Below are 27,278 nucleotides of genomic sequence, written 5' to 3'. Positions count from 1 at the left end.
CTTGTATTAAATTGTTGCACATTTACTTCCCTTTGTCAACTTAGTAATTTGTTTCACCTATACTGTGCCTTAGGATTACTTTGTTTGATGTAGTAAGAATGAGTGAATACGTTTTCATTGTTGATCCAAGAATCATTTTCTTCTGTTAATACATATAATGGAGGCTGGTGTCTCCTGGCTACTCTTGAGGGGGAGATAGGTTGGATTTTCGAAACTCGGGGTTTGATGATTGGCTGGGACATAATGATGTTGATCTTTGCCTAATCGAAGGTACTTTGCACTTAAATATTCATCGGGGAATGATGTCGGCTCATTGAATTGATGGATGTTGAATAAAATTAGCTATCCATATATGATGATGAGAAGATTCATTTATTTATTGTTGTTCATTGATTCATGGTCCATTGGGTGACTCCTTGAATAAAATCAGGGCTGATGAAGACTGTTGACGCGGATATTATCCCGAACTTTTCTTTCCCAATTCACTTGTTTATGACATCTTAAAAGATAGCTATCGTAGATTCATAACTTAGCTAGTTGAAGTCTAGAGCTACGGAATTTGCTGGAAGTGAAACAGTTGTCAGGAATAGGGAAAAACATGACATCCTGTCTAAGAAAATGATTACTAGAAAGTATCAGGTGATTTAAAAGACATCAGTAAATCAAAATTGTTGATTGCTTGCTGATTTGAAGGTTCGAAATTTGTGTTGGTTAATCCTTATTTGTTTGTGCTCAATTTAACTTAATCAAAACTTCCATAGGATATCTTGCCATGACAGAGTTTCTGACAGCCTTGCACTGAATCAAAGCATATCCATTTATCAAATTTGTGAAAGAAGGAAAGAAAGAGCACATCACTAACACAAGTCAAAAGTTTGTACTTTGCCATCCCCCCTCTCACTCACTGAGATCCCCTTCAGCCCCTGCAAAGCTCCGGTCTTTCTTGATCCTCGCAAACTGCTATCCTGGAAGCTGACAACGAGTAGAACCCAACTTCACTTACTGTCTTTCTTGAACGGAAAGGTTGCTGCGACTGCTTGCAATGTGCAATTGCCCCCTGAATTGAACTCTCAATTTCGGAACTCGCACTGTTGCATCTCTTCAGAAACTGCAGCTCCTGAGTCCCACTTGAATGATTTGAAGATGATGAAGAAGATGAAGAGCCCGAAGATGATGAAGAGGATGTCGAGATATTCGTTGAATTCCGTTTGATGGCCAGTGAGAATGATCTCCTGTGGAGAGCAGCACCATCCTCAATGATCTTGTCTTTGCTGAAGCTCCTCGCGCCAGAGGCAGACATTCGGTATTTCTCCCTCTGAGTGTGTCCAAATGGGTTCTTGGATGTCTTCATATATTTACTTAAATCCTCAGATTTGAAAACCATTCCTCCATGTGCATGCCTGGCAGCAGCTGCACTGGACTCATTGGAGCAACTGTATTTGCCAAACAGAGACTTGAGGTAAGCCCGGGAAGACTTCAGCTTTGAACTAAGCAATGACTGCCTGAACTTTTTGGTCCAAGACTTTTTCGGGTTTTCATTTATGAAGCTGCTCACTTCAGTTGAGTACTCCAAAATATACTCTTCGGGGTTCAGCTCCCTACTAACCTGGCAAGACTCCGAAGGCGATATATTGCAGGACTCAAATGGGGTGCTGGTTGTGGTTGGAGTTGGGGCAGTGGTGGCCAATGGAGTGCTATAGAATTCTTCAAACATATCTTTTTGGTGATCAAAACTAGAATAGGAGTTCTGCAGTAGTTTCTCGACCATTTGTAAGCGCGGGGGGAGGTGGAGGGGAAGGAGCTTCCCTTTGTAAAAGAGCTCATCAGCTGGAGAAGTTGTGGGGGGATCTCTCTCCAAAGAAGTGGATGACATTTGAAACTCAAACTCTCTGGGGTGTGGAGGAGAGCTCATGGAATGGTTGAGGAAGGCAGAGTACGAACCGACATCCATGTCGATGTAGTCGTCGTCTGCATGGTCACAGGATAGGTGGTCTACAGCCATGGCTTCTGTGGTGCTTGAAGACGAGCTTTGTGAGGTTTTTGAAAGTTGTTGTGCAACCTTTAGAGATTGTCGATGGTGCCAACTTATAGTAAAAAATAAACTGTTTTTCGAATATTTTTTTAGTGCTGCCAAATTCCAAATATAAAATTCGATGTGGACCTTTTTCTGTTGGCTCATTTCTAAATGTTTTCTTTCTCTGTCATTTATAAATCTGTGGTTGTCTATTTCTTTGTTTATGTTTCTCTCATTGTTTATATTTTGGAAAAAAGGAATATGTATGTATGTATGTACGTGCATACATACACACACACACACACATATATATGTATGGGGACGGATTTGTTACACTAATTTTTTTACACAATTTTTGACATGTTTTGTGGAGGCCACTTCATAATGTATTTCAACGATCTGCCCTATATAGGACTCCTTGAAAAGTGTTGTAGTTAGCATCATTAAGTTTAGAACTTTAATTTGGGGCCATATGAATTTTCCAATCAACCTTAAGGTTCCTAAGTTGTGAAAAAAGACGAATATTGTGGTCCATAATATCTAAAAATGCTTAATTAAGCAAGAACCATGATTAAAGGATTAATATCTATTGATGATTTGCTTTAACCCCTTAATTACAATCATCAACTTGGCCTAGGCCGGCTATTGTTCAGTGACTTGGTATTTGTTAGACACAAAATTGTTTGAATTTTTACTTGTTTAGATTTCAACATCTCAACATAAACAATGCTTGAATCGTTGAAAGTTACTATAACAAATCTTTGTTTGAAAGCATATAAAATAATTGACATGGGGAGACTGCAGTAGACTAGCAGTCAAGCAAACCAATGCCACCTATTCAATTAGTGAGTTTAATAACCCAAAAATTAGGCGCATGCTCAAGAAAATAAGTATTTCTTTAAGTACTTCTCAAACTCACCATCTTTGTGGTAAAATTCAAATTCGAGACCAACCCCACGTCTCAAAACCTGGCTTTTTTCGGCAGTCCCAGAGTTTAAATAACTCTCTCTCTCTCTCTCTCTCTCTCTCTCTCTACGAAAACAAAACTTGAAAAGCTTTTCTAATCTGTGCTCTCTCTCTCTCTCTCTCTCTCTCTCTCTCTCTCTCTCTCTCTATGAAAACAAAACTTGAAAAGCTTTTCTAATCAGTGGAGTAATGCTTGGAGCTAAAGGTCGAAAAAGCTCTTGTAATCCAATAGAGCAGTAATTAGAACTAAATAATCACTTTATATTCTTCACCTGATCATCTGCTACTTTTACTGGATTCCTGGGTTTGTTCTTCACTTTTATTTCATATTTTTACGTGCATGCACACATATCTTTGATGCTTATGTGTCATATTTCATTTCGCACACAAATTAAAACTTGACATGCATGCACGAATTATCCTTTTGCAATTTTAACAAGTTATCTTTGCATATGTATATCGTACTAGAATTGACGGCACATGTTATATATTTGAGTTCTATAGGAGAGTAGAGAGACGAGGAGTAAAAAGTTGAGTGTGCAGTGACGAATGATAAATCAAAATTGCTACATCACTCCTTAGTTATTAAAGTTATATTTAAACTGATTTAGAGTACTAAGACACAATACTAATTTTACAGTCATTGGTCTACTAAGACGATTTTCTTAATACGTAGTATAAATAAGGGACCCTTTGGTGGGGATGTTTGACTAGTTCTTACCGGTTTATTCCAACTTGGCGTTGATCTGGATCATAATACAATGAGTCTTATGCTTTTATAACAAATATAATATGGATGATGTGGTCAAACACTCACACATAAGTTTTTCTCGTATTAGACAATATTTCATGTATAAAACAGCCAAACAATATTATCCTCGAAAAATTATCAAATTTGTGGACAAGAGTTTCTTTTTAGTTTCTAGAAAATGAGAAAATTGTCAACCTCAAACATGGCCAAGACAGAAGCCGACAGTTGGTGGTGGGAAAGGGATATTTCCGGAAGGAATGCCTTTCGTTTGTCTTCTCCCTCTCAACACACTCCCCATCTTTGCGTTCCATCTTTTGCTGTGTTTTATTTTCTTCTTCTCAAATTTTAACCACTAAAAAACTGTAATGGGATTCCCTACTTTGTCAAAACCCAAACCAAATGGTTGGCCATGACTCTTCTGATAGCCTATTCCATTCCCCATACTACCTCACCACTCACTAGCTACTAAAGTTGATCATATGTTTTGGTCAGCTGATTATGCTAATGTAGCATATCTAAATTCACTCAAATTATAACGCACGTACTAAGTTTTGAGTTTAGAATTTAGGGTTTGGGTATTGATAATAGTACGCATATTGTAGACTTGTAGTGGAGAAATTTTGCATATATGCATTAGTATGCGGCGCCTTACATAAAAAGTAACCCTAAATCGAATTTACATGCAGAGGTCTATCTTTGTGTGAGAGGTGTCGCATGCTGACGTCAGTATGCCATAGCACACAAGGTTTATATTTGTGGCCTCTCCCACTTTCTAAAATATCCATATGTTGGCATCAAAGTTGGATTGTTTTGTTCTCTCTCTCATTTTCTTGAGACAAACGGCACTAAGTAGTAGGCACGATTGTCCTCTTACAGCAAGCATTCATAAATGTGTTTTCTTTAGCTTGGGTCCAGGCTCCAAACTGTACATTTAAATAGAATCCCAGCTTAGATTTTAAAGGCTTGAGTAGTCACAAAACACCCCACTTGGACATGACTTGCCCCAAACCCTACTCCACAATATCAAACTTTACAATGTCAATACCTTCTCCTGCTTTTAACTCTTGCATCCCCGAATAAGGAGAATTTCTTAGTTGCAGACGTCCAGATCACGAGGTTGTCCAACCACACATAAAATATCTCACTCTTTTGTATTTTGGTTTTGCCCACCTTTTTAGGTCTCACTCATTTGTGTCTGTATCTTATACAGACGTCTGGACACAAGAATTTCTCCTATATAATAAGGATCGAACAACCAATACATATAACATTTACCTTTATGAAAAATGTTAATAATAGTCACTCGCGTGTGTGAGTAATTGTTAGTTGTTGATTAGATCAATTCCATAACGCATTAATGGTTGATAGTCACTGCTCCCGTGACGACTATTCCTAGCACAACTCTGACGTTATATGCAATGACAAATATCGTAACCAAATTATATTAAAAAATGACCCACAACCCTAAAATCCAGGATGCTTGAGCTATCTGATTGGTTCAAGGATTGACATGTAGAGCCTCTATGGATGGATTAATTGGGGCACCCTTTGCCGGGCATCCCACAAAAGAAAGAAATGAAACAATAGATTGAAACTAACTTCTTTGGGAAGTCGTTTTAGAAGCTGCTTTTGTAGAAAGGACTTTTGGGTGGAGAAATGTTTATTGTCCAGGCCACTAGCTTCTGTTCCCTTTGTGCTAAAAACATAGGAGGCCCTGCGTAATTATGGTGCTCTTGAAACATAAAACAAAAATTATACTTCTATAACGGGAAACCTTTTCAAGTCCACATAAACAAAAGAGCTTGAAACCCCACATTCTTCTCTGGATACCTCCATTTGTGGGTCTGAAAGGCCGGCATAAACATCCGGTGGACATCCGGCGTCCGCCACTCCAGGAAGAGAAACACAATTGTAGCCACATTCTCATTGGCATCGAACAGTTCTACGGGACACGGTGTGAAGAAGCTAAATTGTCGAAAAGAGCGTTGTGGTCACCGGCTACATCCAAATTACACCATTCATTCATTTGTAATTCCAGAATACAACATACCGGTTCGAGAATTTAAGGAAGAATTAACAAATGGATAATCCGTCACTCGTTACAATGAAGTTACAAATTGAAGTATGTGCAACTTTTCGGAGGTCAGGTACAGTCTTATATCATGCGTATAATACACAGGTGACGATCGCCTAGCCAGCATAAGTATTGGGCTATTTGGCTGATGAATCACCAGAACGGAATTCCCTTTCAAGTTCATCGAATTCCCAGTCATTAATCTCCTCTGCTGAGTAGTCTTGACCAACCTTGCCAAACTCAGATTCCAGCTTAGCTAGTTCCGCTTCCGTGTCAAGCGTTTGCTCTGCCTTGACTGCACCTGACCCGGACTGCTTATCTGTCCCTGCTTTCTGTGCTCCTGTGCTTTCTGTTGGGACGTGAGATGGATCGCTCTGCGGCTTTTCACTAGATGAAGTTTCTGCTTTTGGGGCTGGATTCTCCAGTTGTAGATTTGGTCTCTCAATAGCATCAAATTGCTCTCTTAATTTTTCAATATCAATAAACAGCTCCTTAACCCTCGGGTCTTTTTTCCTGGAATAGGCAAACCAAGTACATCATATTCGGGGGCTTTGGTGAATATCTCCAAACATAAGTGTACAAAGGAAAACAAAACAAGTTCATACACCCCCACAAGTTCATACCTTGAAAATTCGGCTCGTTGGCCATAAAACTGCTCTTTGATGTTATCTACTACACTGAAGGTGGTAATAATCTGAAACAAAAGGACATTATCAATGTTTCGTACTTTTTAGTAGATAAATTTTGCACAACACATAGAATTAGGTAAATTATGGAACTGAGAAACCTTAAGACACATATTTGAAGCATTCCTAACGTGTTACTATAAAAGACTACTGGCAAGAGAAATTTGGGATGATAGAAGATATAGACAAATAAGACTAACACATAATTCCTGATACGATACTATAACAACATATTTTTACCTTGGTTTCGTGGTCCAAATATTCCTTCTCAAGATTATTTATTGGATTTAATACTTTGGAATCCTCATTCTCAGCACTAGATGCCATCTTTGATCTGTCTCATCAGGTCAATTTACATTAAAAACAGTGCAAACACAATAAATGTGCAACCATCACAGTCTAAGAAACATTACCCCTCACTCAATTTCTTTAGGTTCTCTACAAACGTCCCAATATGGCTGATAGAAGGCCCCAACTCCTTCTGCATAGAAGATACAGGGCACGCGTCAAGAACATTGAAAGAGATATCATATATATATATATATATATATATATATATATATATAGAGAGAGAGAGAGAGAGAGAGAGAGAGAGAGTCAATACCTTGTAAGCAGAGAGATGGTCAATGGCCAAGTTCAAAAAATAGTCCTCATGTTTCTCCAATTCATCGCTTGAAAATGCAGAAATACAAGAGTTATTTAAATAACAATGCATAGATTTGAAGAGAGAAAAGAATCCAATTGCATAGAGTTGAATAACATACTTGACCTGCTTCTCCTTCATATCTGCATATGAGCGCTGGAGAACCCAAGTATCTTCGAGAAAATTAATCCATGTCTTTAGAATATCAGCCTCTACCTTACATGATGCAATAGATTTCGAGAGCTCATCTTCCTGTGAACAAAACAAAGATTTGAATGATGCAAACGGCCAAAAGGTGCAACACCCTGAACCTGAAATATTCCAGAAGGTGAGCAGCATAGTAAAAAAGAACCCTAGCCCATTCCCATTTTGGGCAGAAAAACTTCGAAAATAATCAAAACCTTTGTTTCGCAGTGAGAAACAATCTTATTGTTAGCTTCCTCAAATTGTTCTCTCTCTTCCCTGGTATTGCGAAGGCAAGCATTAGCTGCAGCCAAGGAGATATTAACCTACAGAAGGTTTGTGTTTAGAAATTCACAATCAATGGAGAGCAAATTGATTTAATAGATCAGGGGAAAAATCAAAGCAGAAACACCTTTTTCAGTTTTGCCTCAAGATCATCCCTTTCTTTTTCAAGCTCTGAAATCTCAGCTGTTATTTCCTGAAAATGGTCACAAGACAAACTAAAATTCCCTCTCCAAAACCCGTGGTATGCTTGTACATAAGCATTTCATCCCTACCACATCTATAAGCAGGCCTTAGCATGAGCCAAAAATGAAGGTTTTAACCTTGGGAGAAAAAAAGAAGGGAGAGGTTTATGAACTTCAAAATTAGCTTTTGAGACTCCACCAAGCACTCACATATGGATTGCACAAAGCTTCTTTTGGAGTTCAAATAATACTTCCCACAAGAATAAAGATGCTAAAAATAAAATATCCACATGTTTTAAACTTGATAGCTAACAGTGCAATTACCCAATAAAAACCTCTCTACATAAAAATGTCTGGATTTAGTACAAACTTCATGTTGTTAATAAGTACGGTTGAAGAACGTTACCTTCTCTCTTTCAGTCACTTCACTTGCTCTGGCTACACGAACCTTTATTGCCTCCTCTTTTTGAAGTCTGTCATTTAGAAAGAACAAGGAAAGTGATTTTGTTTTCCCTATTCCGTGCATCTAATACAATAATAAAAGAAGCAGAGACTGCATGCCATTAGTGTTAATCAAATCAATAATTCTTCGCTGAACTACAGTTACAAAATCAAGGTTCACTAATCTCTATATGGATACAATACATCGAGCCAAGTCATATAAAGTTTTGACTTTTGAGTTAATGTTTATTAGTCGATAGCTTAACATTTGACTTGAAACCAAGACAACAGGGAGAATATAATGAAAATACATATTACAAGAAAAAGAGCAATTGTAACAACTTTTCAACACTATAGAAGAGCAACATGAGCACAAATGGTTCCTAAAGTGTTGTTATACCTGTGATCTGAAATACGATTTTCAGCTTTTGCGGAGGAGCTAGCAAGAGATTCTGATAGTACCTTCAGTTTATCAACCTGAGTGTACAACCAAAATAATGTTGGTAATAGGAGTTTATAACCTTGAAAGAAAATTGGCAATTTCTTGGTGCAAAAGTAACGATCAAAGGATCGAGCTGCACTCAATTCATAAACTATAGAAATAAAGGCAAGATGCTGCCAACAAGTTTGAAACCATGCTTTCAGATATGTAACCGATAAATGATGAAGCAGGACGACAAAAGACATACTTTTTGAGCATGGATCTCTGGAGAATCTCCATTGTTCAACAATTTCTTCTTCAGTAAAATCCCTTCTAATCTGGAACATGCTCGAATTTGTGTAAGTGCTTCTTTTAATGCCTACAAGAAACATAGGGCAGTCACATCCATTATTTTCTTAATTTTCACTCAAAACTGGCCAATAAAAAGCTTTCAGAAATCCATCAAATTGGACCTTATAAAGAAGGAATAAAAGCAGAACTTGGACATGTACAGAATGTACCCTGAAGACATTGTAATAGTTCATTTGCACCTTGTGCATGATATTTTACTCAATCCCTACCAAGCAGCCAGTTGTCTTTTTTCCTAGACATGGACTTCTTAAATGGCTTCTTTTACTGTATGTTGTAAACTTTGAATTTTTAATTGTTACAGTTTCAATGGACACCGTTTACATGGCAGCCTCCCATATAAATAATATTATAATTATTATTATATTCAGAAAGTCAGAAGTTTAAATTGCACACATGGTAGCAGCTATCTATTGGGTCGCCCATGGCTAAAATTGCATCATTAAGCCACTAGTCTTCCACTTGATAATATTTGACATGTCTTCGTAACTTATGATTAATTACATAAAGGTAATGACGCACTAGAACCACAAAAATCAATAATGGCAATTGTGCTCACCTCTATTGTTTCCAATTTTGTTTCTTCTGATGGTTTGTCATGACCTTCATTTGAGGGCTTCAGAGGTGGTTTCGTTGCATCAAGCTTCCTCTTTAGACTAGAGGCTTCTTCATCTATTCTGTAGCAGGACACATATATAAATACACAGGTAAGAAAATGTTTATCAGCCGCATCTCACCCCTTTAACCCATTGAGGTCTAGTCTCACACTTTTACGCTCTATCCAACCAGTATGATAATTAAATGCCCAAGGTCACCATCCCAGCCAACAAATCTGTAAAAGTTTCTAAACAAATTTATTTGCATAACCATACATCTATAGAGTGGCAGGACTAGTCCATATCCATACAAGAACAAAATCCCACTGCCTATTCTCAAAAAAGAAAAAGCCAAAAGAGATTAATATGTATTAAGATCAGATTTGCTCATGATCATTCAACTTACAAGGTGATAATTCATTCATATTCATGTTTTGGGTGTGAATGCGTGTGGTAAATAAAACTAGGGCAAACATAAGAAGTTACTCATGAAATTGCTATATCAAGTGAAGAGAGAGATAGAGAGAGAGAGTTCTGTTATCTTGTGCACACCTTATGACATCAGCATTTATCTTTAACCCCGTAATTGCACCTTGTGCAAATTGGAGCAATTCCTCCCGTTTTACCTGAATACAAGAGAATATAGCTAGTATGCTTCACTTAAGCAAAAAGAAGTACAAGACTTGCGTGAATTATATCTATATAAACTTTACAGAAAATATGTATATATCAAGCTTTTCCACAATTCAATTTGTTGATATAATCTTCAAGTGCACTCTTAGTTTTATATCTTTACCAATACTTCATCTTCGTAGCTTGAAAAAGCTGTTGCCAGGTCCTGTATACTGCTCACTACTGCATGATGAACTTCTGTTCCTCCAGTAAGACAGAGCCTGCAGTTTCATATATTCAGGCCTTATTTTTGCTAACCCGGACAAATAAAACTGGCACTTAATAGACCACAAACTGCATTTCACACTAGTGGACAGTCCTGGTTCTCACCTAAACATCTCCATGAGCAGGGCAACCTCTTCATCATTTGGAGCTTCAAGAATCTGAGAAATAGTAAAGAGTTAACCAGCAGTTAACCTCCAGAATCAGTAATTTCAAAAAAAAATATAAGATCATTTAGGATAATTCCAGTTTTAGAGGTTTTAGGCATTTGATGAAAAAGATAAGTTTCCTAATCCTCCTTTTTTTCCTTAATTAAGAAAACGCCACTGGTTCTGATTACAGAAGAAAACTCCATGTGCCTCACAAACCAAAAGAATATGTCGTAATGCTTGCGAAAAAATACGAAGAGCAGCCTATTCAACAAGATCATCCCGACTTAAACCATTTTCCACCATGCTTCCATTAAGTTCTTCCCTTAACTAATGAAATAAACAATCTCTTCATGTACCACATTCTTTCATCCATCATAGCACTCACCGGTTTGGCTGAACTATTTCTAAAATCATTAGTTAAAAGAATAAAAACAAAAAAAGCACACTTCTTTCATAAAAATGTCTAAATACTTCAATTGCATTGATTATTGCAGCATTCCTTTCTCGAATTCATACCATAGACAGTGTTATGCCCTCCAAAGCCTGACTTTGAAGAAAAACTTCGCGGAAATTCATTGGTTCACCGCCAACATCAGAATCATAATACAAAACCTAATCACATTACCAAAAACCATAAGCTTCCACTACAAACTATAGTTCAACAAAACCAATAAAACAGTATGAAATGAAATAAAAGTGCAAAAACAAAATAAAATCGAACCAGAGAGATTCTTTTTCGAATCTCGTTCGGGTCATCGGCCACAGCAGGCTGCTCCGGCGCATTCTCCTTCTTTTCCGCAGAACCCTGAGAAAGCTTTAGCCTCTCAACCTCTTTCAGCAGCAGCACCCACCTCCTCAGTATCTCAAGTCTTTCAGGCCCCCTGCAGGACACAGCCGCTTCCTCCAATCGCTGTATACTCTTCTTCACACTCCTAAAGCTCCGACCTCCCTGTAAACAAATGCGAGTGTGAAAAAATGGAGGAAAATGTGAAAAAGAAAATTGACGGAAAATGTGAAATTACCATTCGGTCCTGGAACCGTTTGGTGCCCTCGGCGACGGCTTGGCCGGCGTGCTGGACGACAGAGTCGGCATAGTTCTTGACGGTGCGGGTGAGGTTGTTCTTGTTCCCAACCTCCACCGCCTTGCTCACCGCCGATCTCAGCCACGACATTTTCTCCGACTTTTTGCGCTCCAGCTGTTGAAATTATTCAGAAATTTTGACTAAAAAGCTGAATTTTTTAGGGATTTTGATGTTTTGGGAGAGGGATCGAGGAGGCGAGAGGTTTAGGGTTTGGGGTTTAGGGGAAATGGTGGAAGGATTTGGGGATTTTTTGGCGAACCATTGCCAGTTCAGACGGAGGGAAGGAAGAAGAGAGGATGAACAAGTCAGCGTTTTGTTTGCCACGTTGTTGGACTTAAGCGCCGTCGTTTTTGTGGGGTGGGGGTGGTGTGGGGGGTGGGGGTGGGGTTTGGGTTGATGTGTCCTTGCTTTACAAACTACCAGTCCACTTCTATTTTAACCGATGATTCTCATTTTTTCGGTAAGACCATCTCCAACCCTGGGCTAAAAGCCAAATTACCCCCCAAATTACCCCCCCAAACACTCTCCAACCCATGCTAAAATTTTAGGCTAAATGCCAAATGCTATTTCTGGGCCAAATACCCCCCCCCAGCTTTCCCCCCGGGCTAAATGCGAAATGTTTATCGGAATTTAAATTTTTTTAGATTAAAATGTTCATAAAATTAATTTACAATAATCTACATATTTATTTTTTTAAAAACAATTGATTTAAGAAAAAAATTTAGGCTAATTTCATTCTTTAATAATTCCGGGCTAAAATTTTAGGGTAGAAGGGTTGGAGCAGAAAAGATGTTTCTGGGCTAAAAGCTAAATTTTCCGGGCTAAAAAATTTGGCTTTTAGCCCAAGGGTTGGAGATGGTCTAAGAAGGCTACTTAAAGAAATATTCCCATTTTTTTTTTAAATGAGGTTCAGTTGTGGGTCCATCCTCATTGAATTTTAATAACCTGAACTCACTTGAACCCAGAAGGATCCTCGCCGGACCCTCAGGATCTTGGGGATTCTTTTTTGTCTCCAATCACATTCGTTCATCGTATATTGTATGATAAAAAATTATTGTAATTTTTTTATTTAAAATTGAATATAAACAGTACATGACAAAAATAGCCGTACGATGTACGATAAACAGATGCGCTTGGAGGATCCCCGGGATCCTCACAAAAAGAATCTGAAGAGGATCCTCTCTTCCTTTGAATCGTTTATTTTTCAAGTTACATCTCATAAATCATCTTTACAAATATTAGCTAAATCGAAAATTTTTAAGGTATTTAATGTAGTTCAAATAAATTGACGAACAATATATTCTAATGAACGTTGAAATTTCATCGGGACAATAACCGATAAAATTAAAGAACGGACTTAAAATAATAAATTATTGAGGGGGCTAAAAATAGCCCCATTCGGTTGGAAATTATATATAGATATAACCTGGTACTGTTCGTTAAAAAATAATTTCTTACAAGACTGTAATCTGAACAGAAACTAAACGTAACTCATTCAGTTGAAGATGGCTTAACTATATATTTTATAGGGCTATTTTTCAGTGGATGCTGATAAATAATGCGGATGAAAAGGGTAGCAATGTCTGTGGCCCTAAATATAAACTTCTTACATACATTATCTATATACTAAAATCCGGTGGACAACACCGTTTACGAGCAGTGTAATGTCTTAAATGCCCCTTGATGTCTTCTTTGTTTTCCGTTGTCTTACCTGTTTGGTACAGTTAACTGACTGAAATGCCCCTTATGTTAGTCTTTACAGTGCTTCTTTCCATTTTGTACAGTATTGCATCGGGTCTGCCGTTTCTATCCACCTGTCCATCATCTGTGGTTCTTTGGTTTTTAAACCCCCGCACATTTTTTAATCAATTTTTCCCCAACAACCAATTTCTTTGTAATTTTTTATGTTTTTTTGTACCACAAAGCATGTGCCGGGTTTTACTTCTGACAATTTTAATAATTTCTTTTGTACTTTTGTCCTGCAACCTATTTGTTTATTATTTTTTGTCCAAAAACCAATTTGTTTATCCACATTGTAAAACATTCGGTTACCGTTTATTAACAGTAAAATGTCAGAAGTGTTTGAAAGCGGAGGACAAGTATTATCTGCCCTTCTTGTTTCCGTGCCCTCCTTCTGTTTATGTGATCACGGTTAAACTATATTAATATTTTATATTATTATTCATTTTTGTCTTATTATCTTTATAAAAAAAATAATATAAAATGTTGACGTGGCTTAGCCTTGACTACACAAAACAGGAGAACATAAGAACAAGGAGGGCAGACAATCCTTGTCCTTTGGGGTTTCATATAGATAATAATAAAATAATAACATGCAAAGGAAAGACAACCCACTTTCGGACAAGGATTGTCTGCCCTCCTTGTTCTCGTGCCCTCCTGTTCTGTGTAATCACAGTTAAATAACATTAATATTTTATATTATTTTTTTATAGAGATAATAAGATAAATAAATAATAATATAAAATGTTGATATGATTTAACCGTGATCATACAGGAAGGCACGGAAACAAGAAGGGCAGACAATTCTTGTCTAACCCGAAACGATCGGTTACTGTTTATTAACAATACAATGTCAGAAATGACCTTCGTTTTTGCTTACTTTCCTTTTTGTTGTTGCCCCATTTCTGCAATGAAAAGACGGTAATGCCCCTCTTTTTGCCTGGTATCTTCTCTATTCCTTCCCCCCTGCCGTTTCAGTGATTTTTTTTACCTAGCCCACGTGTCGGTCATCGTGAGGTTTGGTTTTTAGTTTATACCCACTTTGCTTTTGGTTCAATTTCCCATACCAAATTCTGCATTTCTATCGTTTTGCAAGCTGTGCGTGTTCCTTGTACTCTGTCCATTCTCGCCTTCGGTCGTCCCTTTCAAATCTCGCTTTGCAGCTCTTTGTTTCCTCACTCAACACCGTATCAGTGTAAGGGTTTTCGGCTTTTGATTTTTCTTTTGTTTAAAACCTCTCAGGTCTTGCAAGTTCTTACTGGTTATTTTTCCCTTCTTTTTCAGCGTGCGTTTTAAATTTAAATTTTTTTTTTTTTGGGTTGTGTCGTTTGATTTAGTTCTTTTTTATTTTCAGGAAGCGATGATTGTCGTCCTGCGCTCTAGCAACTATAAAGATCACAGCTTTAGGTACACTTACTCTCTGATGAATATCTCAAGTTTAAGTCTTAATTGATTTTTGAGTGAAGTGTTTTATGGTTTTGTTGATTTGGCTGGTATGTTTTCATTTGTTTGATTAAAATTTAATTTGGGTTATTGGGTATTTCTTGATTTGAATGATTTCTAAATATTGTTTCTCCCCCAGTTTATGATATGGATAACTGTTGTTGGATAATAGTATGAGCTCAGTTATATTCTTTGAACCAATGACTGCCATTCAATTTTTTTTTTCTGTGTCTTTTTGAACTTTCATAAGTCATTAATTAATTTTTCTTAATCAATATTTTGTTTAAGTCTTTACTCCTGCATAGTCATCAAATTTTGATTTAAGTTAGCTTATCTTTCCTTATTTATCTACATTATTTACACAAGATAGTATTGCTATATAACTGATATCTGCGAAATTAATATTTTTACTGATTTAATCATTTATTTTAAGACTTGGCGATAACAATTTTTTAACTCATACAAGCTATGTTTGGTTTAAGCAGAGATGTAATGAAAGACATTGAGATGACTCCCATCTTTGAGTTACGGCCGTATATAAAGGCTGAGAAAATCAAAGCTCGCGTTTGTAGAATATGGCAATCAACAATTCTCGGAACTACTAAAAAATACACATCTCTACACTGCATTTTGCTTGATGAGACGGTGAGAAAATATTGTTTTATTATTTTGATGAAGAATTATAACAAGAATGATTGACTAGCCAATTAATATTTTTGTTTATCATTCTTTGTAATATATTCAATAATGAATCCTAACTGTATACAGATAATCATAACACATTGATATATATTTTGTCATTAATTTTACATCATTATTTAATTGTGTATCCTGTAATTTATTTAGATTGCAAGTAGGGGTGGTTCGGTATGGGATCCCATACCGAAACCCTAATCCCGATTCCCAAACCAAAATTTTTCGGGAATCCCAATTTCAATACCGATTCCAAACCAAATTTTCGGGAATCCCGAAATAGTTTCAGGATTTCGGAACAAATCGGGAATCCCGAAATGGTTTTGGGCTTTTGGACTAAATTTGACATATTATGCTTTTGGGCTAAAATTCAACATTTTATATTGAAATTTTGGGCTTTTGGGCAGAATGCCAATATGCGACCCAATCTATTGTTAGACTAAAATCTGCAATATGTGCAATTTGTGCAATTTGTGCAATTTGAAATCTGAATATGTGCACAATAGTCAATAGCTGTGCACAGATAATGTTATGCAAATGCTTGAGGATCTAATCAGTTAGTCATTAGAAGTTTCAGAGAGAAAGAAAAGAGCAAAAACAAGTTCTCAATGCTTGCTAAATCGAAAAAGAAGTTTAAGAGAATCTCTAATATGAAACCATTTTTCAAATATGTAATAGTTAACAATCTGTATATGGACAACAAAAGAAAATTGATATATCATGGTAACATTTTAGACTAACTTTTTAATCCACTTCCCTGCAATCAATATGTTTTTAATCCATATTCCGAGTCCAATACTAATCAACACCATTTACAACCCACGGCCCTCATTCATCCCCTCACCCAAAACGAATATAAAACAAACAAACAAAGAAGCGAAATGCCTCGGTTTGTTTGAATGCATATGACCCAGATTTCATATATTTAATTTAACACAAACAAGGGAACAACAACAGCAGCTTGTAAGTTGTACCACACTCCATTAACTTCTCATATTCCCTCTGCAACCTCTCCGTCGATTCAAAATCCCTAATTCCAAAAGCTCTATTTCAGAAACCCTAATTTCAGAAATTCCTAATTCAGAAACCCAAATTCAAATTTTCTAATCGAATTTGGAATCAAACAATTTGTATGAACTTTGGTTGAGTTTATTGCAGGAATTTCTTACCTTTTGCAGTGAGGAGGAGGAGTGCGGAATGAGACCGAAAGCTCGATTTAGGAGCCGAATTCGGATGGTAAGGACAGTGGGTAAAGGCGCGATTAAGGTGAGGAGTGATGACTGAGAGGAATGACGACTGGTGTGGGTAGATTCGGGATTCAGGCGACGGATGTGGGAGGAGAGACAAATCGGCGAGGAGATACTGAGGTGAGGTGAGGTGAGGTTTTAGGTCTGAGGTTGAGAGACCGAGAGAGAGAGAGCGAGAGAGAGTCAGACACGGGTTGGGGGGTTGATAACTTTGATTTACATGCAACGGCTGAGATTAAATCTCAACATAATCCAACGGCTATTAAAATTCTAATTATATATTTAAAAATTAAATAATATATATGTATATTTTTCGGTTCGGTTTGGGAATACCGAAATCCCAAAAACGTGAGACCGATTCCCGTACTGAAATTTCGGGAATTTTTCGGTTAGGGAATATTTCGGTTCAGTTTTGGGAAAATTTCGGTTCAGTTTGGTATTTTTGGGATTTTTTTCCAGCCCTAATTGCAAGTAAACATACGAATTAAATATTTTTAGGTGAACTTCACACTTTGTGATGAACAATACTGGTTGCTCACTTTTCCTTTTTGATTCGGACATCCCAGAAGTTAATGCATACAAGTCGGTGTAAGTATTTCTATAGCTGTTAACACAATTAAACTCTTTTCACTGTTGTAAAAGCTAAAGAAATATTAGTTTCATAAAATTATTCAAACAGTTTTACATTTTCAATCATATAGGTTTGCAAATTGTAACGAGCCTATGAAAATATTGGCCCCCTCCTCCAGACAAGTAAATGAGCCTGAAATTTTACACACAGCCAAGATGTTCACAATTGATGAAGTTGCTTTTCTAGATCCTGATTTACACAAGGTATAAAATCTAATTACATGTTTTTAACTCATCTTAAAAACATATGATTGCATTTTTACATTTTTAATAAACATTGTATACATAATTAGTATTCCTTGTACAAAACTATTACAAGCTGTTTTGCAAAATAATACGTTTTTCTGTAAAGTGTGTGTCAAGTGTTTTGACACGTTATCAATGGTGGTATAGTGTGTATGCCAACTGTGTAAAACAAATGCATAAAGACTTTGACAACTGAACAGCTGATCTGCCAAAACATCCAAACCAAATTCCAACTCCTTGGTAATGTTTAACATGCATTCCTCAAACTTTGTCATAAATTGCTTTAAATATTTGTTATCCTTATCTTTTATTCATTCTTTATATAATCTAACATTTACCAAATCTTTTTTTTCACATTTTTGACGTTTTTTCTCATATTTGTATGCACATGGTTTGAATACATTTATGAAGAATGAAATCAGGTCAGATATCCTCACCCTCATTGATTATTTTTCTCGCTATTTTTCTGCAGCTGTTATCCAAAACTTTGTTAGATTGATACTTAGCTTAAATTTTGTGATGTTAAACAAAAAATTCTAACCTTTCCTGCTTTCACGTTATTTAAATAACTTTCAAATACTATGTGTTCAACAATTAAATCATTGTTCAAAACATACTTACTGCAGCACAGATTTACCCTTTTTGTACAAAATTGGTATAGCTTATGCACTTTTGATCATGTTATCTTCATTACTTAGTGACTACAATCTGCTTCTTTTCGTTTACACTTGGTCAAATTGTTCCAGTATTGGTTATGGTCTTCACATATACTCTACTTTTCTCACACGTTAATATGGCTATCATAAATCCAAACTATTAATAAACTTAATAACCATGAATTTCGTTGTAGATTTAAGTTAAAAAACAAACACTGATCTTTCTGGTTTAATCAATGCTTTCTTCTGTTTTATTTTTATTTGTATAAGTTGAATTCAAGATTATTTTCCCTCAAGCAGTTTCGTTTTTTTTAACCTAGGTATAAAGTCAATTTGGTTCTTGAGTATCACACCAACGAAATCAATGCTCTCATAATTGGAAAATCTGGTGAAAAGCTTTTTGGTGTGCCATGTAAAGACTTAGTACTGAATCAAAGATTAGTTTTACCAACAACAGTTACCAAACGAGTTATTTAAATATAGTTTGTTTTCTTTTCTGCAACTAGGTTGTTTTGACAGTGTAGAACCAAAACTTCATCTGGTGCCCTAAAAAATATACAGTATGGTTCATCAGCATATGTAAAGAACTCTTCCGGATGTTTTATGGCATGCAAATAACTTTTTTTACTCAAAACTTATCAATATTTTTGCATGTTCATACACCAGCACTTCTTAATATTTTGTTTATCATTTCTGGTTCTGGTTAAAAACAACTACAACTACCAGACTGTTAGATGAATGTAATATTTTTTGAACGAGGATGGGGAAGCTATCTTGGATTTTGCAATGGCATATGATCTCTTTTTAGCCAACACCTTCTTTAAGAAGAGAGAAGAACATGTGATCACCTACAAGAGTGGGTCGTCAAAAACACAAATAGATTTTCTTCTAATGAGGAAAGGGGATCGTATAACTTGTAAGGATTGCAAAGTTATACCAGGAGAGAGCGTGGCTAATCAACATCGCTTGTTGGTGATGGATGTACATATCAAAAGAGTAAGACAAAAGAACAAGACTTGGAAGTGCCCAAGAACTAGATGGTGGAATCTAAAAGAAGAAAAACAAGCCATTTTCAAAGAGAAGGTAATCACCCAATGTGTGTGGGATAGAGAGGGGGAAGCTAGCCAAATGTGGGATTCCATGGCTAGTTGTATCCGAAAAGTAGCAAAAGAGGTATTAGGAGAGTCCAAGGGCTTTGCCCCACACCAAAAGGAATCTTGGTGGTGGAATGAGGAGGTACAAACAAAGGTGAAGGCTAAGAAGGAATGTTGTAAAGCCTTATACAAGGAGAAGACCGATGAAAATGGTGAAAGGTATAGAAAAGCGAAGCAAGAGGCGAAGAAAGCTGTCAGAGAAGCTAAGTTAGCGGCTTACGACGATATGTATAAACGACTAGATACCAAAGAAGGAGAGTTGGATATCTATAAACTAGCTAGAGCAAGGGAAAAGAAGACAAGGGACCTAAACCAAGTGAGGTGCATCAAGGATGAGGATGGAAAGGTTCTTGCTACAGAGAACGCGGTTAAAGACAGATGGAGAGGTTATTTTCATAAGCTTTTCAATGAAGGACATGAAAGGAGTGCTTCTTTAGGGGAGTTGAGTAACTCAGAAGAGTGTAGAAACTACTCCTTTTATCGTCGAATCCGGAAGGAAGAAGTGGTTGTAGCTTTGAAGAAGATGAAGCATAGAAAAGCAATAGGCCCAGACGATATACCAATCGAAGTGTGGAAAGTTTTGGGAGAGACGAGTATAACATGGCTCACTGACCTTTTCAATAGAATTTTGAAAACGAAGAAGATGCCAAATGAGTGGCGAACGAGCACTTTGGTGCCTATCTACAAGAATAAGGGCGACGTACAAAATTGCATGAACTATAGGGGTATTAAGCTAATGAGTCATACAATGAAGCTCTGGGAGAGAGTCATTGAGCATAGATTGAGGCAAGAGACACGGGTTTCGGACAACCAATTCGGGTTCATGCCAGGGCGCTCAACCATGGAGACAATCTATCTCTTACGAAGATTGATGGAAAGATATAGAGATGGGAAAAAGGATTTACACATGGTCTTTATAGATTTGGAAAAAGCGTATGATAGGGTCCCAAGAGACATTCTTTGGAGGATTTTAGAGAAGAAAGGAGTACGAGTAGCATATATCCAAGCTATAAAGGATATGTATGAAGGAGCAAAGACTGCCGTAAGAACTCATGAAGGACAAACCGAAAGCTTTCCCATAACTGTAGGATTACATCAAGGCTCATCCTTAAGTCCTTACCTTTTTGCGTTGGTAATGGATGAGTTAACAGGACATATTCAAGATGATATTCCTTGGTGTATGCTTTTCGCAGACGATATAGTGTTGATAGATGAAACTCAGGAAGGGGTAAATGCAAAGCTTAACCTTTGGAGAGAAGTGTTGGAATCTAAAGGTCTTCGCCTAAGCCGATCAAAGACAGAATATATGGAGTGCAAGTTCAGTGCAAATGGAGGCCAAAACGAGTTAGGGGTGAGGATCGGAGATCAAGAAATACCAAAGAGCGACCGTTTTCGTTACCTAGGATCTATCTTGCAAAAGAACGGAGAATTAGATGGAGATCTCAACCATAGAATACAAGTTGGATGGATGAAGTGGAAGAGTGCATCCGGCGTGTTGTGTGACCGCCGTATGCCATTGAAGCTCAAGGGAAAATTTTATAGGACGGCAATAAGGCCGGCGATGATGTATGGCACAGAATGTTGGGCGGTGAAACATCAACACGTACACAAAATGGGTGTAGCGGAGATGAGGATGCTTCGTTGGATGTGTGGGCACACGAGAAAGGATAAGATTAGGAATGAGGATATCCGGGGTAAAGTAGGAGTAGCCGAAATTGAAGGAAAGATGAGAGAAAATCGGTTACGGTGGTTTGGACATGTGCAAAGAAGGCCTACTGACGCTCCGATTAGAAGATGCGACTATGGGACAGAGGTTCAGGGCCGAAAGGGGTAGAGGAAGACCTAGGAAAACTTTGGAAGAGACTCTAAGAAAAGACTTAGAGTACTTGGATCTAACGAAGGACATGACACAGGATCGAGCACAATGGCGTTCTAAGATTCATATAGCCGATCCCACTCAGTGACTTGGATTTTCCAAGTCTCCAACCAAGAAGTTTTCCTCACTCGGGAACTTAAGGGAACACTACCCCAACCTACATGCTCCACTTAGAAAGCTTCAACATACAAGCTTCAACAAAAGAAAATTCAAAGAACTTAGCGAAGAAGGCTTTGGTGTATTTAACACAATACGTTGAAATGAAGGAAAGCTTATTTATTGATATCCCCGATAAGCTACAAATATGTACATATACATGAGTCAAAATAAACACACAAGAGGGAGCCTTCACAAAGGTTGCTTAGGAGAAGTCTCAGCAGTCGGTAGAGCCCCAGAAAGAGAAGGCACCGGAGGGGGATCATTTGGAGCCTCAGTACTGGACAGAACCCTAGAAGGAGGAGGCATCAGAGGTTGATCATTTGGAGCTTCATTACGCGGTACAGCCCCAGAAGACGAAGGCAATAAATGCCTTTGGAACAAACCCACAAATCTCTGATGATCAAGTAAAACCTGACCATCAGTTTCCTTCATCTGGTCAAGCTTCCTCTTCATGTTTGTAGCATAGTCATGTGCGAGCCGGTGCAACTGTTTATTCTCATGCTTGAGCCCTCTAATCTCCTGTTTGAGACTCATCACTTCAGCCGCCAATGATTCAACTTGGCGGGTTCGAGCAAATAGGCGTTGGGCCATATTAGACACAGAACCTGCACACTGAACACTGAGAGCCAGCGAATCCTTAACAGCTAACTCATCAGACCGTTTGGAAAGTAGTCTGTTATCTTTGGGAGTGAGAAGGTTCCTGGCCACCACCGCAGCGGTCATATCATTCTTCATCACGGAATCCCCAACGGTAAGAGGACCAGTTGAGGAGACGAAGGATGGGCGCCATATGTTGTCTGGAGAAGGCGGGGCTGCCTCTTCAACAAGGTTCAAGTCAAAACGACGGTCGGAGGGGCCAGACATTTTCAAAGGTGTTGAAGAGAGAAGAGGTCGGACAAATCAAGATCTTAGAAGTGCAAGAATGAAGCTTCTACTGGTGGAGATTCAAGTGTGCTTTGGAACTTAATGCCAGCCTCTATAAAAATCTGCACTCGACGGAGCTTCAGAAATCAAAGAGGCGCCTGCTCAGAAATCGAAGAGGCGTTTGCTTTCTCAAAAGTTGGGCTGCTTAGAGATCACGAGGGTTGATCTCAGAAATCGAAGAGCCGTTTGCTTTCTCAAAAGTTGGGCTGCTCAAAGACCACGAAGGCCGATCTCAGAAATCGAAGAGGCGCTCGCTTTCTCAAAAGCTGGGCTCCCTAGAGACCACGAGGGCCGATCTCAGAAATCGAAGAGGCACCTACTTTTCCAGCCTTGCCAGCACCTGTCACACGCACACTCAGCTTTGCGGAAATTATGGGCATTCTGTCAAAGACTTCTGGGGAAGTAGAAAACACATGAATCTTACTGTTCAATCACCCACTTCCCACACGCAACAATAGCTCATGGGTACCACAGATAACTTTGCCAAAGTTCTCTGCCAAAGTTGAGCACGTGAAGCTTGCAGCTCCCACTACATCGCTCTGACCAAGAAGGGTAAAAGAATAGCAAAGAAACAGCACTAACAAAGTTTAGACCCATAAATTTTGAAGGTCTAGCTACCATATTATTACCCACAAGGGTAAAGGAACAGTACCACTGCTGGATAATTGGAAAGTCCATGTATGTCAACCTCTGTGCTTCGTGGCAAGGTAGACTAGCAAACATGCCCAACCTTTACTCACATTCGAGAAAACACTCCCAATAAGATTGCTTGCTCCAAAATCGAAGAGGCACCGTCCTCCGAATCTAAAGAGCCAGACTCCCAACATGACTACTTTCTTAAAAATCGAAGAGAGGGTAAAGGAACAGTACCATTGCTGGATAATTGGAAAGTCCCTGTGTGTCAACCTCTGTGCTTCGTGGCAAGGTAGACTAGCAAACATGCCCAACCTTTACTCACATTCGAGAAAACACTCCCAACAAGATTGCTTGCTCCAAAATCGAAGAGGCACCGCCCTCCGAATCTCGAGAGCCACTCTCCCAACATGATTACTTTCTCAAAAATCGAAGAGACACTGCTCCCCGAATCTCGAGAGCCAGACCCCCAGCATGATTGCTTTCTCAAAAATCGGTGAGGCACCGTTCTCCGAATCAATCGAAGAGGCGCTCGCTTTCTCAAAAGCTGGGCTGCTCAGATACCACGAGGGCCGATCTCAGAAATCGAAGAGGCATCTACTTTTCTAGCCTTGTCAGCACCTGTCACACGCACACTCATCTTTGCAGAAATTATGGGCATTCTGTCGAAGACTTCTGGTGAAGTAGAAAGCACATGAATCTTACTGTTCAATCACCCACTTCCCACACGCAACAATAACTCATGGGTACCACAGATCACTTTGCCAAAGTTCTCTGCCAAAGTTGAGCACGTGAAGCTTGCAGCTCCCACTACATCGCTCTGACCAAGAAAGGTAAAAGAATAGCAAAGAAACAGCACTAACAAAGTTTAGACACATAAATTTTGAAGGTCTAGCTACCATATTATTACCCACAAGGGTAAAGGAACAGTACCACTGCTGGATAATTGGAAAGTCCCTGTGTGTCAACCTCTGTGCTTCGTGGCAAGGTAGACTAGCAAACATGCCCAACCTTTACTCACATTCGAGAAAACAGTCCCAACAAGATTGCTTGCTCCAAAATCGAAGATGCACCGTCCTCCGAATCTCGAGAGCCAGACTCCCAACATGACTACTTTCTCAAAATCGAAGAGAGGGTAAAGGAACAGTACCATTGCTGGATAATTGGAAAGTCCCTGTGTGTCAACCTTTGTGCTTCGTGGCAAGGTAGACTAGCAAACATGTCCAACCTTTACTCACATTCGAGACAACACTCCCAACAAGATTGCTTGCTCCAAAATCGAAGAGGCACCGCCTTCCGAATCTCGAGAGCCAGACTCCCAACATGATTACTTCCTCAAAAATCGAAGAGACACTGCTCTCCGAATCTCGAGAGTCAGACCCCCAGCATGATTGCTTTCTCAAAAATCGAAGAGGCATCGTTCTCCGAATCTCGAGAGCCAGATACCACAGACCACTTTTTCAAAGTGCTCTGACAGAGTTAAAACATGTGAAACTGGCAGCTCCCACTACCGTGCTATGACCAAGCAGGGTAAAGGAATAGCATTACTACTTGTTGTTAGGGAGACTCCTATATATGTCGACCTCCATCCCAACGGACAGGCAGACCTGCAAAAATGCTCAACCCTTCATCATATCTGAGAGGGCACTCCCAACAAAGCCTTTCGAAATATTCAGCTTTCTTTCCCCCCGATAATACCTCTGCAAACAAGCTATACTAGAGCAAGAATATCTCATATCATCAGGGTTAAAAGCAAGAGTATCCCATATCATGCTTTTTCCCTGTTTTTTCTTTTGGCCTTGTTTTTACCTGCAAGACAAGGAGAAAGAGAGCAATATGTCAGCACTTGGAATCAAGCTTCCAGCCAGGAACTGACTGTCTGGAAACCCTTACCTGATTACTTACCTGGCATTGCTCTCGAGTACTCATCTTCATCATCTTATGTTTCCAGGGAAGATTCCGCATCTGCTTGAGGAACAGATAGGGCAAGTGCGAAGGATACAAGGAAGCATGTGGAGACAAGCGTAACAGCACACGTGCCGATACATCCATTACTCTGTCAAAAGCAAAAGTATCACATATCAGCAGGGTGGAACGTACTCTAGATTTGATGGACTTGTTTTGACCCTCAAATTCTTCAGTCGGCCTTATACTCTGGAGGAAACCAGAAAACCCTCCAGCTCAGTTCAAGAATAAGCCTGTGGAAAGTTACTTCTTCAAAAGCAAAAGTATCTCATATCATCTCTTCTCATTTTTCTTCTCTTTATCCTTCATGCTGCTGCAAGATGGGGAGAAGGTGAACAATCAGTCGGAGCTCTGATTGCTTACCTTGTCTGTCACCTCTTTCAGCAGACCCCCTAGCTCGGCGACTTGGGGGACTCCTACTACATGGTTTGTATCGCGCTTGACCAAGCCTGAAACTACAAGTAAGCTTCAAGTGAAATTGATACATTACCTTGTGCATCTCCACCAGTTAAAGATACCACCCCTGGATGGAGGAAGAGTACTTCCAGAGAAGATGCCACATCTACCTATGAGACAGATAAGGCAAGTCAAGACGACACCACACTCCGATACTTAGAAGTTTCGTGATTACGAGATCATTCTCCCACAATATTTCCTAATGTCATTTGTACTAAATCATTCACTCGTACTCACTAAAGGAGAGCTTGAACCTATGTACTTGTGTAAACCCTTCACAATTAATGAGAACTCTTCTATTCCGTGGACGTAGCCAATCTAGGTGAACCACGTACATCTTGTGTTTGCTTTCCTATCTCTATCCATTTATATACTTATCCACACTAATGACCGGAGCAATCTAGCGAAGATCACAAAAAGCGACCGTTTTCGTTACCTAGGATCTATCTTGCAAGAGAACGGAGAATTAGATGGAGATCTCAACCATAGAATACGAGCTGGATGGAAAGAGTGCATCCGGCGTGTTGTGTGACCGTCGTAGGCCACTGAAGCTCAAGGAAAAATTTTATAGGACGGCAATAAGGCCAGCGATGTTGTATGGCAGAGAATGTTGGGTGGTGAAGCATCAACACGTACACAAAATGGGTGTAGCGGAGATGAGGATGCTTCGTGGGATGTGTGGGCACACGAGAAAGGATAAGATTGGGAATGAGGATATCCGAGGTAAAGTAGGAGTAGCCGAAATTGTAGGAAAGATGAGAGAAAATCGGCTCTGGTGATTTGGACATGTGCAAAGAAGGCCGACTGACGCTCCGGTTCGAAGATGTGACTACGGGACAGAGGTTCAGGGCCGAAGGGGTAGAGGAAGACCTAGGAAAACTTTGGAAGAGACTCTAAGAAAAGACTTAGAGTACTTGGATCTAACGGAGGGCATGACACAAAACCGAGCGCAATGGCGTTCTAGGATTCATATAGCCGACCCCACTTAGTGGGAAAAGGCTTTGTTGTTGTTGTTGTTGTTGTTGTACATAGACCAGCATTTTGTAATTTTTTGTATCCAAGTGCTGGTTTCAGTAGAATGATAGCTATAACTACTAAACTATGACAAATGGATGTAATATTTACCAATGAAGTTGTCCATATTTAACTGTTTATCTCTATAGTGTTTCTAATATTTTTGTTATCAATGGTATTAATATTTTGTTACATTGTTTTTAAACCTGCGGCAACGCGCGGGCGTTATACCAAGTGATTATACTATGCGGTACATAGCAAAAGGCCCAAAGGCAGGATTGAAGTTGCCATATGCTTTGGACACCTAGCAACATACGTTGGACACCCAAATCAACACAACACCGATATCAAATATAATTTCCAAACATTAATGTTATTTGTTATTTAGTATTACGGTCTAATGATACTTTTTCAACTAATATGTGTGTTCTAGCTCCCCCTGCTCTCCAAAAACACCCTAGAGGCGCCGCTCCCCCCTTCCCAAACCCAGATTCCTCCAAATCAAGCCTACCTTATCCTGCCAGCCCTTCCTTTTGTGGACTATTTTTGGACTAATCTCACTTTGTATTAGTGTATTTTATCTTTAATGAAATTTAGTTGTTTGACCAGAAAAAAAAAAAACCTAACATGTGTGTTCTGAAATATAAGTGTTCCTCACAAACAATGGTAAAACTCACATTATTAAATAGTGCACTAGAAAGAG

The 27,278-nt window shown here is 38.7% G+C and overlaps 3 protein-coding genes and 1 long non-coding RNA gene across 4 annotated transcripts; 1 reads left to right on the top strand and 3 right to left on the bottom strand.

Annotated features, from left to right (window-relative positions):
• Window positions 1-736: 736 nt before the first annotated feature.
• LOC126628865 (probable membrane-associated kinase regulator 4) lies at window positions 737-2,062 on the bottom strand. The gene has a single exon (XM_050298732.1). The coding sequence runs from the start codon at window positions 2,000-2,002 to the stop codon at window positions 917-919; it is 1,086 nt and encodes a 361-aa protein (XP_050154689.1). The 5' UTR covers window positions 2,003-2,062; the 3' UTR covers window positions 737-916.
• Window positions 2,063-5,730: 3,668 nt separating this feature from the next.
• Window positions 5,731-12,106, bottom strand: LOC126629418 (uncharacterized). The gene is made up of 18 exons (XM_050299457.1): window positions 11,680-12,106; window positions 11,379-11,606; window positions 11,174-11,269; window positions 10,614-10,666; window positions 10,408-10,504; window positions 10,164-10,237; window positions 9,575-9,692; window positions 8,915-9,025; window positions 8,626-8,702; window positions 8,191-8,257; window positions 7,730-7,795; window positions 7,536-7,643; window positions 7,256-7,386; window positions 7,096-7,162; window positions 6,905-6,972; window positions 6,732-6,825; window positions 6,429-6,499; window positions 5,731-6,318 (listed from the first exon to the last, which is right to left on the bottom strand). Exons 1-18 carry the CDS (start codon window positions 11,827-11,829, stop codon window positions 5,943-5,945), a joined length of 2,052 nt encoding a protein of 683 aa, XP_050155414.1. The 5' UTR covers window positions 11,830-12,106; the 3' UTR covers window positions 5,731-5,942.
• Window positions 12,107-14,700: 2,594 nt separating this feature from the next.
• On the top strand, window positions 14,701-19,028 carry LOC126630762 (uncharacterized). The gene is made up of 5 exons (XR_007626100.1): window positions 14,701-14,721; window positions 14,834-14,886; window positions 15,408-15,567; window positions 17,361-17,450; window positions 17,564-19,028. It is a non-coding gene; the product is annotated as an uncharacterized LOC126630762 (long non-coding RNA).
• A 2,744-nt stretch (window positions 19,029-21,772) lies between these two features.
• On the bottom strand, window positions 21,773-22,849 carry LOC126630761 (uncharacterized). The gene has a single exon (XM_050300928.1). It carries the CDS (start codon window positions 22,445-22,447, stop codon window positions 21,773-21,775), a length of 675 nt encoding a protein of 224 aa, XP_050156885.1. The 5' UTR covers window positions 22,448-22,849.
• Between the last annotated feature and the right edge of the window lie 4,429 nt (window positions 22,850-27,278).

The sequence above is a fragment of the Malus sylvestris genome, chromosome 7 (assembly GCF_916048215.2).
Source record: "Malus sylvestris chromosome 7, drMalSylv7.2, whole genome shotgun sequence".
NCBI classification, from domain to species: domain Eukaryota; kingdom Viridiplantae; phylum Streptophyta; class Magnoliopsida; order Rosales; family Rosaceae; genus Malus; species Malus sylvestris.
Note: the sequence above shows the minus strand (reverse complement) of the source record. Positions and strands in the feature narration are given on the sequence as shown.

What these genes read in the sequence shown, in the direction of transcription:
- LOC126628865 (XM_050298732.1), bottom strand. Translation starts at nt 2,002, where the DNA reads ATGGCTGTAGACCACCTATCCTGTGACCATGCAGACGACGACTACATC.
- LOC126630761 (XM_050300928.1), bottom strand. Translation starts at nt 22,447, where the DNA reads ATGTCTGGCCCCTCCGACCGTCGTTTTGACTTGAACCTTGTTGAAGAG.
- LOC126629418 (XM_050299457.1), bottom strand. Translation starts at nt 11,829, where the DNA reads ATGTCGTGGCTGAGATCGGCGGTGAGCAAGGCGGTGGAGGTTGGGAAC. An exon ending in GCTACGAAGATGAAGTATTG is followed by an intron (nt 10,238 to 10,407) that starts GTAAAGATATAA and finishes TCTTGTATTCAG; the next exon opens with GTAAAACGGGAGGAATTGCT. An exon ending in ATAAATGCTGATGTCATAAG is followed by an intron (nt 9,693 to 10,163) that starts GTGTGCACAAGA and finishes GTCCTGCTACAG; the next exon opens with AATAGATGAAGAAGCCTCTA.